General features: G+C 35.1%; 2 protein-coding genes across 2 annotated transcripts; both read left to right on the top strand.

Annotated features, from left to right (window-relative positions):
• The first annotated feature begins 1278 nt into the window (after positions 1–1278).
• On the top strand, positions 1279–6200 carry LOC133858292 (probable polygalacturonase). The gene is made up of 7 exons (XM_062293732.1): positions 1279–1344; positions 1473–1517; positions 2057–2386; positions 4198–4321; positions 4421–4595; positions 4702–4772; positions 5400–6200. The coding sequence occupies exons 1-7, from the start codon at positions 1330–1332 to the stop codon at positions 6101–6103; spliced, it is 1464 nt and encodes a 487-aa protein (XP_062149716.1). The 5' UTR covers positions 1279–1329; the 3' UTR covers positions 6104–6200.
• On the top strand, positions 6149–9394 carry LOC133861858 (probable polygalacturonase). Its single transcript, XM_062297678.1, has 6 exons — positions 6149–6163; positions 7351–7680; positions 7906–8026; positions 8126–8303; positions 8405–8475; positions 8613–9394. Exons 1-6 carry the CDS (start codon positions 6149–6151, stop codon positions 9299–9301), a joined length of 1404 nt encoding a protein of 467 aa, XP_062153662.1. The 3' UTR covers positions 9302–9394.
• The last annotated feature ends 6591 nt before the right edge of the window (positions 9395–15985 follow it).

The raw sequence follows: 15985 nt of genomic DNA, 5'->3' as shown, positions 1-15985 counted from the left end.
CTAAAATAGTTAATCAAAGTTATATTTTTTAGTTAATGACTTCTCAAATGCATTCCACGTACATCGGTTATTTATTCTTTATCTATACCATGCATTTTAAATATTCTTTATTTTTTATTTTTTTAAAAAAAGAATCCAAACATGAAAGAGAAAGTGGGAGATAGAAATAATAAAGAAAGAGAGTAACAGATAAAAACATAAAATAGTAATTATACATGAACCTAGAAAAGGGGGAAAAAAAAATTGAAAATTGAAAAGCACTTGTTCGGTAAAAGAGAAAAACGACATATACCTAATTACTTGACAAATAGGAATGAGGATGTGCCTAAATTCTAAAGTGATATAGTTCATGGTTAAAATGTCAAAGAACAGTTATGATCTAGTGGGTTGTTAGGGCTTGAATCCTATTTAGTTGGATAATCCCCCAACAATCAAGCACAATGGTGTACGTACGTGTCATCCAAAATATTCTTCAAATTCCGTGTTTTCAAAAGTAATTAAGGAATATATGGCTTATGGCCCCATTCAAAATTGATCACACTTTTTGATGAAAATAATATTTTAGATCAAATACTATATAACTATATATCAAAGAAATAAATTAATTTAAAAGAAGTTCACTTAAAGGTACCGTATTATCAGCCTATTTGACTTAAGGTTAGTGAACTTCAAAACGTCTCAAAATAAGATATTAAATTTTCAAAACGTTTCAATAACAGGTATTCTGTTAGGATTTGCTGTTAAATCATGTCATAATTCCCAAAATACACGTGTTTATTTTTTTACAAAAATTTTCAAAGACTCAAGTATGAGTATTTTTGCAGATTCCGTTAAATTCTGACCAACACCTAAATTCTAGCATTTTTTTTCCTAAAAAAAAAACGAGGATTATTTTAAAAATTTTGTTACGATTTAACAGCAAATCCTAACAGACTACCTGTAATTGAGACATTTGAAAAATTAGATACCCTTTTTTCAAATCGCACATTTTAAATTGTTATTTTAAATTGTACTTTTTGAAATTGTAAACCAAAACAGATCCGAAGTCAAATAAGCTGTTAGTTCGGTACCTAAGTTGTCCCAATTAATTTTCTTTTTCTTTTGTAAATGTCTTAGAATCTACCAATAAAAATTATGAGAATATATGAGTCTTAATAAATTGAAATTAACCTCTTACAATATTTGATTGGAAGACCACCACGACCACGATCTCTCAATATACGTGGGGGCAAGCAGCCCGCAAATATATAAAGATAAAGTCAGAAAGCGCCACAGTTACCATACCGCGCTGATCTCGCACGCCACTTTTACGTGACTTCACCGCCATGTATGGCTTCTCTTCAAGTGAGTTAATCATCTATATTCGTCACCAAGATTTGACCTAGATTTCCTTCCATTATTACGTTCCCTATAAATTCCCGGCCACCTAGTTTTGCAAACGAAAAACGATTATAAAGATTCTCTCTTCGCAGACCAATACCATGGAGACATGTCGAAGATCATTCAGAACATCCCATGTACGTTTTCTCTCCACCCTCAGTTTTTTTGATGAATGCGTTTTTCATTAATTTGGTACTATTATCATCTTTTTAGGGTTAATTATATTCTAGGTTGAATCTCACAAAACAGACTGCTCTTGCTGCTTAGTGATATATATGAAGCCAGATAACAAACAACCTTCATCTAACGTAAACAACAGTCTATCTCAAAGAAAATTGCTATGAAATAAGAAGAAATGTGAGAATCCAGCAAAACCGAAACCCACTTATATATAAGATCAAAGAAATGATCTAGAGGGAGAAGCTCTCAACCCATTTTACAAGTACTCCAACGCAAAGTTTTCTGTTTTAATACAGCGGTTTCTAGGTTTTGTTTACAAACTTGTTTATTTTTAGTTTTTTTTTTTTCCCTTCTGATTTCTCCTTTATTAATAAATAAATAAAAGCACTATTTTCTTTTGGGTAAAACATTTTTAAGTTTTAGTTATATATATGATTGAGAACTATTAAGAAGGAATTTAAAGTTGACACAAAAATTGATTTTCTTTGATAAACAGGTTATCCAGACCATCTCAGCAATTCTTATATTGGGAATGCTAAACTTACGAGTCGCAGAATGTACAGTTAAGGTTTCGTCCACCTTGCAGTACCGGGCAATAAATTGTCGAAAGCATAGTGCGATTTTGACGGAATTTGGAGCGGTTGGCGATGGAAAAACATCAAACACTAAAGCTTTCATGGCTGCAATTGATAGCCTCGGCAAGCATGCAGAAGATGGTGGGGCGGAGCTTATTGTACCTCCGGGAAAATGGTTAACTGGAAGCTTTAATCTCACTAGCCACTTCACTCTTTTTCTCCACGAGGATGCTGTCATTCTTGCATCTCAGGTAATTAAGCAAAACTTTAGTCAACAGCGGCGTGTCGTTTCTTGGGTTTTATTTATCTCAAGTATAACCATTGATTTAATAAATAAAATCTGCATTAAATTTTGAACAAATTAATCTATATATAATAGTAATTTAAGAACATGTATCATCTCGATCTCTTCGTTGTGACGGAGATAAACAGACACTACAAATTTAAGTTGCATATCTTATTGTAAACTGGCCTACTGTCGTTATCTTTTCCCTTATGTTGTATGTGAAAAGGCTCTCATGTATTAATGGCCAAGAAATTAACCAAAGGCGTTATAGCTGCTAGCCATGAAAGTGAAACCCGACTTTTCATGAAAGTTATATAACACCAACTTATGGTAATTGTTCCTACTCTCTGACCAAATCTGAAGCTAAAATCATGGAAATTAGATGTTGACTTTGTTAACTGGGGTGAATACCTGCAATCACCAAACACAAGCCTAATTTATCTACTTTTCTTTCTTTGTGCAAATTAAATAATTAATTTATCACAAAAAGATAAACACACAAATAACAATACAGATAAATAAGTCAAAAAACCCACAGGCAAGATTCTAAAATTTATATGTGAAAAACCTTTCGGTCTGAAGAGAGAAAATCACATAACCTAGCTAGTCAAATTAAATATTTCACTATCAACAATAATAAGCTTACAAGTGTCTTCTCTAAAACAATTTATAGAAGCTGCCAACACATCAAGAACTTATTTATTCTTGAATTAAACACAGTTCGTTACTCCAAGATTTGGAGTAGATTTCAATAAAAGAAAGAAAAAGAAAAAAAAGAAATATATCACCAGGTGGATATGAGCAATCAAATACCTTGAGAGAAAATCCAACAATCGATACCCGTCAATACGTAGGTCTCATCGTCAGGAATAATATACTAAAATTTTGATTAAGATCGAGCCGTAAACGACTTCCTATCTCTAATTAAAATATAAAAAGCCTCCATTTTCTTCATCTTTTCTCTCTCGCAGCTCTCTTCTCTAAGCTGATCTCTCGGTCTTTAATTTGTTGCTGCTTGTTTTTTCTTCCTTCTCTTTTTGTCAAAAGTCACACATTATCATGATTTATGTGACTTTCTTTTTGAAACAAGACAGGCTGCAGTGCTGCACCCTTCGTTTGTTCTACGTTGGTTGGTCCCTCACATACGATGAGGGACCGCCCAACAGACTTATCTTTTTCTTATCTTTTTTGTTTTCTCGTTTTAGACACGTTTTCTTACGTGGAGTTAGAAAAAAATACCACAAACCAATCTTGAATTTCACAGGAGGGCTGGCAACTTCGGTTACAATATATATGGTCATATAATCTTGATTGATTAGGGCTTGTTTGGCAAATACATGTACAAAACAGAACAGTGGGTTGTTAATTTTAAAATTAGTAAAAAATGATGATGTGATATAAAGTAAAAAGTATTTGTATATAAAAGTGAAAAAATTTTGTATTGTAGTGAATTTTTTTTATTTGAATAGTAATAAAAAATTATTGATGTGATATAAAAAGCGAAAAAAGTAAAAATGTTTTAATGTTGATTGGTATTAGAAAATATGAAAAAGTGAAAAAAGAAAAAAGAAAAAAAAAGTACATAAACAATAGTCAGCACTACTGTGTTTCGTTCCGGTGCTTGGCAAACAAGGCCATAATCTTGATTAAATTCCATCATAATTAATGTTGTGCAATCTTTTTGGTTACAATATTATGCATGGTTCCGTCTCTTATTTGATTCTATTTTTCTGATGCTCTGACTTGTCACATACGTGCATGATCAAATGGGTCCAGGATATGGAGTCAGAATGGCCTCTTCTTCCTGCACTGCCTTCTTACGGGAGGGGAAGGGATGCAGCTGGTGGGCGGTTCAGCAGTCTCATATTTGGAACAAATCTCACAGACGTCGTAATCACTGGTAATTATTTATGATAGTTACACATTAATTTTTGATAATTATATATATATATGATCAATTTTGTTGACCATGTCTAAATTAATTTGAATGTATAATTAGGTCACAATGGCACGATTGATGGCCAGGGTGCATTTTGGTGGGACAAGTTTCACAATAATGAGTTGAAAGTCACCCGACCATACATGATCGAGCTCATGTACTCTGATCAAATCCAGATATCTAATCTTACGCTAATCAACTCTCCATCGTGGTTTGTCCATCCGGTTTACAGCAGGTTTGAGCATGCATATATCCTCCTTTTATATATTAATTAAGTTTATCTTAATGCACAGTACTTGATCATAGCACCTCTTCTCATATTTCTGTGGTTTTGATTGCAGTAATGTACTAATCCAAGGACTGACGATCCTTGCACCAGTTGACTCTCCTAACACTGATGGGATAGACCCAGGTTTGTTTCCACTTAATTATTGGACTAACTCCCGACTTTTTCCACACGCTATTAGGCTTCTTAATAATACCTACCCACCTAATTAACAACTTAATTTATTATATATATATTTTTAATATAAGTACAACCTTTTTTCAATGCAATCGAAGAATCTAAAAGCAATTCAAAAGAAAAGGTTGTGGTCAATTTGTGTTTGGGTTGGTGAAATATAACAACTAGCTAGAGAGTCAAAAAGTGGCTTTGTTCTCAAAGTGTAAATTGATCAGAGTGATTTCAAAGAGTGACTTGAAATGTCAGAATTATCATTTTATTTTTTTATTTTTTTAAAAAAAAAAAAGAAAAGAAGAAGAAGAAGAAGAAAAAGAAGAAGATAAATGTGATTGAAGGGCAATTTAAGCATTTCAAATGCAAAATTTGCACGTATTGGTCATGAACTGATCATAGTTCGATCAAGTTAAATATCAAAAATAATAATTTCCAAAAGACTGGTGTAAGAGGATTAAGTATATATATATATAATTTTCCCTTAAAAAATTATGGATTAAAATTTTCCTTTCATTCATATCATGTTGTTTCCAATGAATTTTTCTTAAGACACTATCTGATCACCCATGTTTTGTTTTCCAGATTCGTGCACAAACACTCGTATTGAAGATTGCTTCGTAGTCTCAGGAGACGACTGCATTGCCGTGAAAAGTGGTTGGGATCAATACGGAATCAAATTTGGAATGCCCACAAAGCAGCTTGTCATCAGAAGGCTTACTTGCATTTCCCCCGACAGTGCTACCATTGCTCTAGGCAGTGAAATGTCTGGTGGAATTCAAGATGTTAGAGCCGAAGACATCACAGCCATTGATACACAATCAGGTGTTAGAATCAAGACTGCCATCGGAAGAGGAGCTTATGTGAAGGACATCTACGTGAGAAGAATGACATTCAAGACAATGAAGTATGTTTTCTGGATGTCAGGGGCTTACAATCAGCACCCTGACACTAGATTCGATCGAAATGCCCTTCCAAAGATTGAAGGAATTAATTATAGAGACGTGGTGGCCGAGAATGTTACTTATTCAGCAAGACTTGATGGAATCTCTGACAATCCTTTTACAGGAATATGCATTTCTAATGCTACTATTACTTTGACTGCGAAGCCAAAGAAATTGCAATGGAACTGTACTGATATTGCGGGGGTGACAAGCAACGTGACTCCTCAGCCATGTAGTTTGTTGCCGGAGAAAGAAGGTGTTGATTGTCCCTTCCCCGAGGATCGGCTGCCCATTGATGATATTCAGTTGAAGACTTGTTCTGCTAGTACCAGTGCCCTCGTGTAAGACGGTAATGTATTTTTGGAAAACTTTATGTTTAGAAAAAGTTAAATGGACCAAATGAAGGTAGTTTCTCAATTAAGTTCTATTTTTCTTTTTGCTATTTTCCTTTTTGTTACAACCAATCATGTTTGAAACATTCAACAAATTAATCAATTAACCAAGTAATTATTAGCTAATTCTCTATCAACGGACAATCAGAATTGAGAACAGTTGGCGTCAATTATATATCCATACTTATCACCAAGATTTGAATGCGAATATGCTTCAACAAATGGCGTCCCTATAAATATTCCCCTGGCCTCGTTCTGTTTTTTATGATCATCTCTTCTCGGACAATGGAGCCGTGTCTAACTTTCAGAACATCCCATGTATGGTTTCCTTCGACGCTCAGTTTTTGTGATGAATATATAATTTGGTTCTGGTTTCTACATATGTTTATCTTTTTATCTTTTTTATCTTTTTTTTTTTTTTTTTTTATGTTTTTTTTTTTTTTTTTTTTTTTTTTTTTTTGGTTTTTTGTGGGCTAGATCGATTATGGGTTAAAACTCACAAAACAGAATGTCTCTCAAAGTATTACCACTCAATTTGCAATTTCATCCTAAGCTTTCAAAACTTGCAATGTCTCTCCCCAAACTAGCTATCATTTTCACCTAGTCGATCCCTACCGTTAGAATTTTTCATTAACCTAGGCAGCACGCGCATCACGTGACCTAGACAGACATAAAATGTCCATCATATCGACCCTGTGAAATTTTTTTGAAAATATAATTATGCCCTTAGATGGAAAAAAAAAAAAAAAAAAAAACTTTGCTTGTCTTTGGAGAAGCCCCTTGACGTATCCGTGGGTCTGGAGTGAGCCATAGCCTAGCCATGTGTTTGGAGTGACCCAAGGCCTGGCTATGCTTTTGAATATTTTAACTTATACAGGGGGCCGGGGTATTTTTGAATAGACCAAAATGTCCATTTTTGTCGGATTTAACAAAAAAAAACCTTTAACGAAGGGAGTTCAATAAAAAAAAGGTTAGGTAGTTTGGAGAGGGATATTTGTAACTAATTATGAGAGTTTAAGGAGAATATTACAAATTGGGTGATTTGTTTTACAAGATATAAATAAAAGCTTTGATTGCTAGCTGGTGGGTAAAACATTAATTTCTAACTTCCTAAATTTATTTTGAACTTTTGCTTATGTAATTGACATATAAGAAGGAATATAAAGTCGACACAAAAACTGGATTTTCCTTGATAAACAGGTTGTTCATACCATCTCAGCAATTCTCATATTGGGAATGCTAAGTTTACGAGTCGCAGAATGCAGAACAGCTAAGGTTTCCTTGCATTACCGGGCAATAAATTGTCGAAAGCACAGCGCGCTTTTGACGGATTTTGGAGCGGTTGGCGACGGAAAAACATCAAACACCAAGGCTTTCAAGGCTGCAATTCATAGCCTCAGCAAGTATGCATCAGATGGCGGGGCGCAACTCATTGTACCTCCGGGAAAATGGTTAACTGGGAGCTTTAATCTCACTAGCAGCCATTTCACTCTTTTTCTCGAAAAGAAAGCTGTCATTCTTGCATCTCAGGTAAATGTAATTTTTGTCTAGTTTGGGAAACATAATAAAATTAAATAAAACTCTTAATTTCTATTATTGTATTTATTATAACAAAAATACCCATGACAAAGCATGATAAAATTCAAGAAAGTGGGTCTTTGTCCCACATCACAGTGTAACATGTTCTCCGCTCTTCATTGATTATATGTTTCTAATACTATCACTTGCCACAAACATGCATGATAAAATGGACAGGATGAGTCAGAATGGCCTCAAGTTCCTCCACTGCCTTCTTACGGGAGAGGAAGGGATGCATATGGTGGACGGTTCAGCAGTCTTATTTTTGGTACACATCTCACAGACGTCGTAATCACCGGTAATTATAGATTGATTCAACCCTTGATTTTTCAGAATTACATGTACGTAAGTATGACCATTTTGGTTTGACCATGTTCTCATTTCACTGTATCATTAGGCAACAATGGAACGATTGATGGCCAAGGTGCAACTTGGTGGAAAAAGTTTCGCAGTGACGGATTCTTAAATGTGACCCGACCGTACATGATTGAGCTTATGCACTCTAACCAAATCCAGATATCTAATCTTACACTAATCAACTCTCCATCGTGGTTTGTTCATCCCGTTTATAGCAGGTTTGAGCATGTTCCTCTTATATATGTTAAGTTTACCTTAATGCACGCATGATCGTCATAGCACCTAGATCTTTTCATATTTTTTGTGGCTTTGATTGCAGTGATATACTGATCCAAGGGCTGACGATCCTTGCGCCAGTTGACTCTCCTAACACCGATGGGGTAGACCCAGGTTTTTTTTGCTATTCTGACTAACTGCTATGATCATAATTATTTAATTCAGATTCCGTGGATGCCCATTCCTTTAATGCAAAGTATACAATCTAAGCCTATGTTTTACTACTTTTTTCTTTTTGCTTTGTTTTTCAGATTCGTGCACAAACACTCGTATTGAGGACTGCTTCATAGTCTCAGGAGATGACTGCATCGCCGTGAAAAGTGGTTGGGATCAATATGGAATCAAATATGGAATGCCCACAAAACACCTAATCATCAGAAGACTTACTTGCATTTCCCCTGACAGTGCTACCATTGCTCTAGGTAGTGAAATGTCTGGTGGAATTCAAGATGTTAGAGCTGAAGACATCACAGCCATTGATACGCAGTCAGGTGTTAGAATCAAGACTGCCATCGGAAGAGGAGCTTATGTGAAGGACATCTACGTGAGAAGAATGACATTCAAGACAATGAAATATGTTTTCTGGATGTCAGGCGCTTACAATCAGCACCCTGATGCTGGATTCGATCCAAATGCCCTTCCAGAGATTCAAGGAATTAATTATAGAGACGTGGTGGCGGAGAATGTTACTTATTCAGCAAGACTTGATGGAATGGCTAATAATCCTTTTACAGGAATATGCATTTCTAATGCTACTATTACTTTGACTGAGAAGCCAAAGGACTTGCAATGGAACTGTACTAATATTGCAGGGGTGACGAGCAATGTGTCTCCTAAGCCGTGCAGTTTATTGCATGTAAAAGAAGATGTTGTTTGTCCCTTCCCAGAGGATCAACTGCCCATTGATGATATTCAGTTGAAGACTTGTTCTACTACCTAGTGCCCTCGTGTGAGAGAGTATATGTATTTGGAAGTTTATGTATTGAATATGTTTCTTCTTTGAAAATATTGGATCAAATGAACCTACTTTCTAATGAAAAGTGGTTTAGATTGATGATATAAATATAAGGGTTAAATACAAAATTGCCCCATGTGGTTTGTAAACTTTATTTTTTGCTCTCTGAATTTTTATTTTTATCATAGATGGTACCTGAGGTATGGGAAAAGACGGAAATGGTACCTTCGTCAATTTTTCCATCCAAAACTAACATCCAGCCATGTCATCCTACAGGTGTCGGTGTACATGCGCGACATCTGTCCCCGTGCACACCTTAGCGCGAGAAAAACATGCACGTCAGCCTTTCCACTGCCACATCACTTAAAAGGAAAACTAAAATGGCGAATTTTCAAAAAAAAAAAAAAAGAGGAGTAAATATTTTCGATGCTGACAGTACCATTTTTCCCAACTTCCGATTATTTCTAGCCCTAGTACCTCAAAGTTAGTTCAGTCTCCCCCCAAAGCTACTTCCAACATTTAGGCCGAATTTGTTGTCGAAGGCTTAGAAGTAGATTTCTAGTTAGATTTTTCCGGAACCCACTCGGCCAACCTTTTCGGAACCCACTTGCAACAGAGTACCAGGAAAAGACACAAGGTATCTCTGAGACCCGAAAGTCATATTTCATAATGCTTTGTGTGAACTTTCTTTGTGATATGCAGAAGAACCTGACCCAAGAAGCCTTATATACATCTTTTGTCTTGGGGTTGGTTGTTAGGCAAAGTAATTTATATATATATATATATGAGTTTGGTTTTGTGGGTAAAGCATAAAGTGCCAAACTTTAGGTAGAGTCCCCAATGCACTGTGTTTTGTGTGTTTTTAACGGTTATGGCTTTTGGCATTTTCTGTCATGTTCTTGTTTGAAGGTTGTTGGGAACAATGTGTAAAGAATTGGGTTTGGGCTTCAAATTTTTAGGTCTTCTAACTTTTAAAAAGTTGGATGCATGTAGTTGACTGAGAGACTATAAATTTTTAGGTATCCTGGTCCATTTGAATTCGTATATCATATGGTCCCTTCCTTGCACAAGTTAGTTTGTCCAGCCATTTGAAAAATTTGCATGCGGATTTTGTTTGTATGTTGAAGTATAGGAAGTCAGTAAGAACTCACTCAAATTATCTTGTAAAAGTTCTTCAATCATAACAACAAAAAAACATACATGAAATTGCTTGGAACTGCTTACTCTTGAGTTGTAGGTGACGTAACCGCAAAATCTTCTTCCAGGGTTTTCCTCAGTCTAGGAGGTCTTTAATGGTGCTGGTAAATCGCAATAACATATGTACGACATCGATCTCAGCATGCCGCACCGAAGAAGATCCAGTTGATAACTACGTTTGATTCAAATGTCGAAACAACAAAACAAAAGATTTTTTTTTTTAATAGCCTGATACAAAAGTAAAATAAAATAAAATAAAATAAATAATAATAATAATAATCCTAACTCAAAAACAAACTAATAGGTTAAGAACACACCATGTCTGTAGAACGGGAAACATCTTTCCCTCCTGAATCTCATAGGCGACTTGATGATGCTATTCGTCCGATTGTGAACTAGATTTTGGGAGAAACGTTCGTGTAAGATCTGTGAGATGCGACAGAAATATGCGTTGGCCTTATCTGCTTTAGTTCCTAACCTTGATTTGGGGAGATTCGTCGGGTAGAAGCTGGTTAGGGTTAGGGGTACGGTCAAGGTTTTCAGACATTTGGGGAAACAAGGGAGGGGGAAGTCGACTTGTTCAGTTTTTAAATTTTCCTCTTTTTGAAATAATATTATGTGATTATGTAGATTTTCATTAATAAAAGGTGGCATTACATAAACACGTAGAATGTCTGAGGTGTGCACAAGGACAGGTGTCGCGCGCGCATATATGCCGACACATGTAGGATGACATGGCTGGACGTTAATTTTGGAAGAAAAATTGGACGGAGATACTATTTTATCTTTTCCTATACCATAAGTACCACTTATGATAAAAATTAATACTCAATGAGCAAAAAATAAAATTTGCAAACCACATGGATGTGTAGGGTATTTAACCTTAAATATAAATATCCATACCATTTCATCCAAAGATGTCATGAAAGCTCTCATTTTCTAGTAAGCATAACTGCCTTCATCAATGAATGATGGTGTAGTTAAAGACTTAATATGGCCGGGTTTAAATCAAATCCTAAGAACTGAACTTGCTATTATATCAATTGGAAAACGGTTTTGACAGAATTTGGAGTGGTTGGCGATAGAAAAAATATCAAACACTAAAGCTATCAAGGCTACAATTGATAGCCTCAGCAAGCATGCATCGAATGGTGGGGCACAACTTATTGTACCTCCCGAAAAATGGTTAACTAGGAGCTTTAATCTCGCAAGCCACTTAATTTACTCTTTTTCTTCACATGGAACCTGTCATTCTTGCGTCTCAGGTAAGCATAGCTTTTGTCTATTGTGGGTGTACGTTATTCAGTTTCATTTTGTAGCCCGCTTAACTTTAGTTTTGTTTCTTGGGTCGTTGTATGCTTAACTTTAATTATACTTGAAATGATTTTTTTTTTTTTTTGGATGAATGAAAGAAATTATTATTTTTTAGGCTGAAGATCTTCTATGTTTCTGATACTATATCGCTTGCCATGTACATGCGTGATGAAATGGACAGAATTAGGGAGAATGGCCTCAAAAATTCCAGCATTGCCTTCTTATGGGAGAAAGGATGCAAATGGTCAACGGTTCAACAATCTTATTTTTGGTCAAAAACCGGGTTAAATATCTTATGCACACTTGTGGTTTGAAAACTTAATTTTTTGTCCATTCAGTTTCATTTTTTTTTCATACGTGGTACCTGTGCTATGCGAAAAGATGGAGATGGTACCTCCGTAAATTTTTCTGTCCAAAACTGACGAATTTCAGCCACCCCATGGTCCAAAATGTTTTTTTTTTTTTTTTTTTTTTTTTTTTTTTTTTTTTTTTTTTTTTTTTAAGTTTTTAAATCACAGAGGACAAAGAGGTATTTAACCCTAAAAAATCTCACAAATGTTGAATTTACCGGTAATTACAAATTGATTAGACGACTGGAAAATACAATAGGACGTGCATAAAATATTTTATAGGCCAAAGAAATAAGTTATATAAAATAAAAATAAGAGAAAATGAATTAGAAATCAAATAAATGAGAAAAATGAAGAATTAAATTTGGCGCGCCCAGACGTGAATTGGTGCGTTCGGACGGCCTTTGATGGTCGCGCGTCCGAACACCTGTTTTAATGCGTCCGGACGGCTTGCAGTGAGTGGCTCACGTCTACTTAAACGGCGTGTCCAAACGGTAGTTAGTGTCTGTCCGGACGGCCTGCTATGTGGCGCACACCTTCTTAAATAGCGCGTGTCCGAACGGTGGTTAGTGCCCGTCCGAACAGTTTGCTTAAATGGCTTGTGTCTGGACGGTTTGTGATGTCCGTCCGGACGGGGTCCGAATTAAAGTGGGCAGAACGCTCATTTCTCTCTGTCTCTTCGGTTTTTATCTCCATTTCTTTACGTTTTTTCACCTAAAAACCGTGATATCTTGAAATCCAGCCATCCAATCTTAGATCCGACTTCGGTAACGTAATTCTTGAAGCCCGATTTACGTTTTGACCGAACATTTTGAGGTATTTTCATTAAGTTTATGTTTTGGAGATTTTGGTTAAATCTTGCAAATGTGAGTTTAATTTAGTGCTTTCTTTAAGTAATAGGTTACTTTGAACTTGCTTGAGATTACCCAAACAACGGATTTTGGTTTGGTGAATTTTTGATAAGTTTTCTCAAACCCTAACTTTTAAGTATTTAATTTTAATTGAGTTCTTATGTGATTAACCTTTAGTAAATGCTATTGGGTTAATGATATTATGCTTGGGGTAGTGTTTAAAAATAGATTGTTAAATCGTGTTAATAAGTTAGTAATTATTGTAAAAAGATTAGTGAATGTAATTTTAGGGTTGATGTTAATGTAAATATGGCAGTAAATTATGCGACTAGGTTAATGAAAATAATTTTTGGGTTAGTGGAAATAATTTGGAATTAGTATTATTTGAGTTTAAATTAGTATCCAGGATTTATAGGTAGATGTTTGGAAACCCTTAAAAATATTGTGGGTTTTCCAACAGTTAGCATTGAGCGATTCAAGTGCTAATTTGCGTGTTAAGTTGTTTAAAGTGCTAAACGATGAAATGTGTTATTCTACAGTGATGCATTGCATGGTGATGCCTAGGAAATCTAGTGCATAATATCCGCACAGCCATGTGAGTATTCTACTCACTAAGAAATTATATTTTTATGTATTATGGATTTGTAAAATGTATATTGTTTTATGAATTCGAACCGACTATATTATGAATTATATGCTTTGAAATAATTTGATTAGTTTCGATTATGTTTAAACTATATCAATGATGTTTAAGAAATGATACATGAGTGAAAAGTATTGAATTGATTTAAAGTGTTAAGTTTTGCGGTTGTGATTTAAATTATGCAAAATTGTTTGAGAACATGTCATGTTGAAACTGTTTATGTCTTATGAAACTATGTTTTGAATGATTTCAAAGTATTTGATGAAATGTTGGATTTGTTTAGTTTTAAGGAAACTAGATTTAGTAACATGATTTTATAGCATGATACAGTAGTGAAAAATATACTGATCAAACACAAAGCATAGAGCATATAGTATAGAGCATACATACTCTAACAGTATCAGTATATCAGCAGCATATCAGCATCAGTAGCATAATAGGATCAGCAACATATCAGTATCAGCAGCATTACAGAATCAGCGGCATATCAGTACCAGCAGTATCAATAGCCCCAGTTCATGCATATCATGTATAGCATTGTTCTATGAGTGATATTTTTATGTTATGAGTAGCTTTTACTAGACGTGTTGGTATGCATAAGTGTCTTAAATGAAAAGCACTTATGTATATTTCTATCGGATAGTCGCATGTGTTAAGATGTCATACATTAAACTTGAAAGTACACGGATACATGATTGCTCAGATGCGAGTAATGGCATGTCTATGAGTAGGAAGGTTAACTGTTCTTGTTCATCAGGAAAGACTTGTTAGCATGATTGAGTTTAACTCTAGTGCTCTCATGATCTACTGACGTTCAAGGCACGAAGCTGAAATATGATTAGAGATGATGTTGCGAGTGTTTTGTTAAAAGATGTTATCCTAGTATGGAAGAGTAAGATGCCATGTTTCTTGCTTAAGACCTATGTGTATGCGTGATATCTGTGATGAAGTGATCATGTACATGTATGTCTGAGCGACCGATGAAAAATAGTATTATAAAGGAGTCTATATGTAGAAACTTCCAAGGAGGGATGACTGGAACTTCTACATATATTCACAGCTATATAGTATGTTTTAAATGTTTTTTGAATAGTCGGTGTTTGCTGCATTAGCTATTAGTAAATTGTAGTTAATATAGTGCTCACGTGACTAAAAATAAAAGAAAGGTTGGTTCTTTATGAAAACTCAGTTAGTTTTATATCACTGAGGTCTTAGTATGAGGTATACTGAGGCGGTGAACTTATTCTTTCACCTATGTGGATGTGGATACCACCATAACCGTGTAGATATGGTTTCTTGATTGCAGGTACCGCAGATGTAGATGACGATTAGTTTGGTTAGCGTATGAGATGCTATGATTAGAACATATCGCGACAGTCATATGCCGAACTCATGGGTAGTCCGCATTTTAGGGTATTTTGTTATGGCTCGTGTCCTATGGGACATGTATTTGCAGAGCCTATATTTTGGGTATGTAATTATAGTAATATGTTTTATAAGCTTTAACCAGTTAGACATGTAATTGACTCTTGTTGTAATTAACTGTAATGTATTAGATATATTTTCACTTATGATATGTGTTCCGCTGCACATTGATTATTATATTCCGCTTCTAGATGTAACTCTGACGATCTGGTACATGTTATGGGCATGTGTCATATGTTGGCTGAGCGACATGTAGTCGTACCACTACGATAACTCGTTTTATATATTTTTTTTTTAAAAAAAAAAAGAAAAAAAAAAGGTCGTCACATTGTATTTTAGAATTAAATGTAAGTATGATCATTTTGGTTGACTGTGTTCATCTTTTGACTGTATGTATCATTAGGCAACAATGGCAAGATTGATGGCTAGGGTGTAACTTGGTGGAAAAAATAACATAGTGGCAGATTCTTGAATGTGACCCGACCATACATGATTGAGCTTATATATGCACTCCAATCAAATCCAGATATCTAATATTACACTAATCGACTCTCCCGCATGGTTTGTCCATCCAATATATAGCAATTTTGAGCATGCTTCTAATTCTATTGAGTTTATCTTAATGCACACACGACACATGATCATAGCCTCATAATTTTGTGTTTCTGATTGCTGTGATCTACTATTGATCCAAGGGCTGGTAATCTTTGCGCCATTTGACTCTCATAACATTGATGGGATAGACCCAGGTTTTTTTGCCTCTTGAATTATTGAATCCAGACCATGTGCAATGAGGATGTCCGTTCCACATCTAATGGGAGATTGATGTAAACGATTCAATCTGAGCCTATGTTTTACTTCTTTATTTTTTGGCTTTATTTTCTAGATT

Source organism: Alnus glutinosa, chromosome 1 (genome assembly GCF_958979055.1).
Source record: "Alnus glutinosa chromosome 1, dhAlnGlut1.1, whole genome shotgun sequence".
NCBI lineage: Eukaryota > Viridiplantae > Streptophyta > Magnoliopsida > Fagales > Betulaceae > Alnus > Alnus glutinosa.
Note: the sequence above shows the minus strand (reverse complement) of the source record. Positions and strands in the feature narration are given on the sequence as shown.

What these genes read in the sequence shown, in the direction of transcription:
- LOC133858292 (XM_062293732.1), top strand. An exon ending in CTGTCATTCTTGCATCTCAG is followed by an intron (nt 2,387 to 4,197) that starts GTAATTAAGCAA and finishes AAATGGGTCCAG; the next exon opens with GATATGGAGTCAGAATGGCC. An exon ending in GTCCATCCGGTTTACAGCAG is followed by an intron (nt 4,596 to 4,701) that starts GTTTGAGCATGC and finishes TTTTGATTGCAG; the next exon opens with TAATGTACTAATCCAAGGAC.
- LOC133861858 (XM_062297678.1), top strand. An exon ending in CTGTCATTCTTGCATCTCAG is followed by an intron (nt 7,681 to 7,905) that starts GTAAATGTAATT and finishes TAAAATGGACAG; the next exon opens with GATGAGTCAGAATGGCCTCA. An exon ending in CACCGATGGGGTAGACCCAG is followed by an intron (nt 8,476 to 8,612) that starts GTTTTTTTTGCT and finishes TTTGTTTTTCAG; the next exon opens with ATTCGTGCACAAACACTCGT.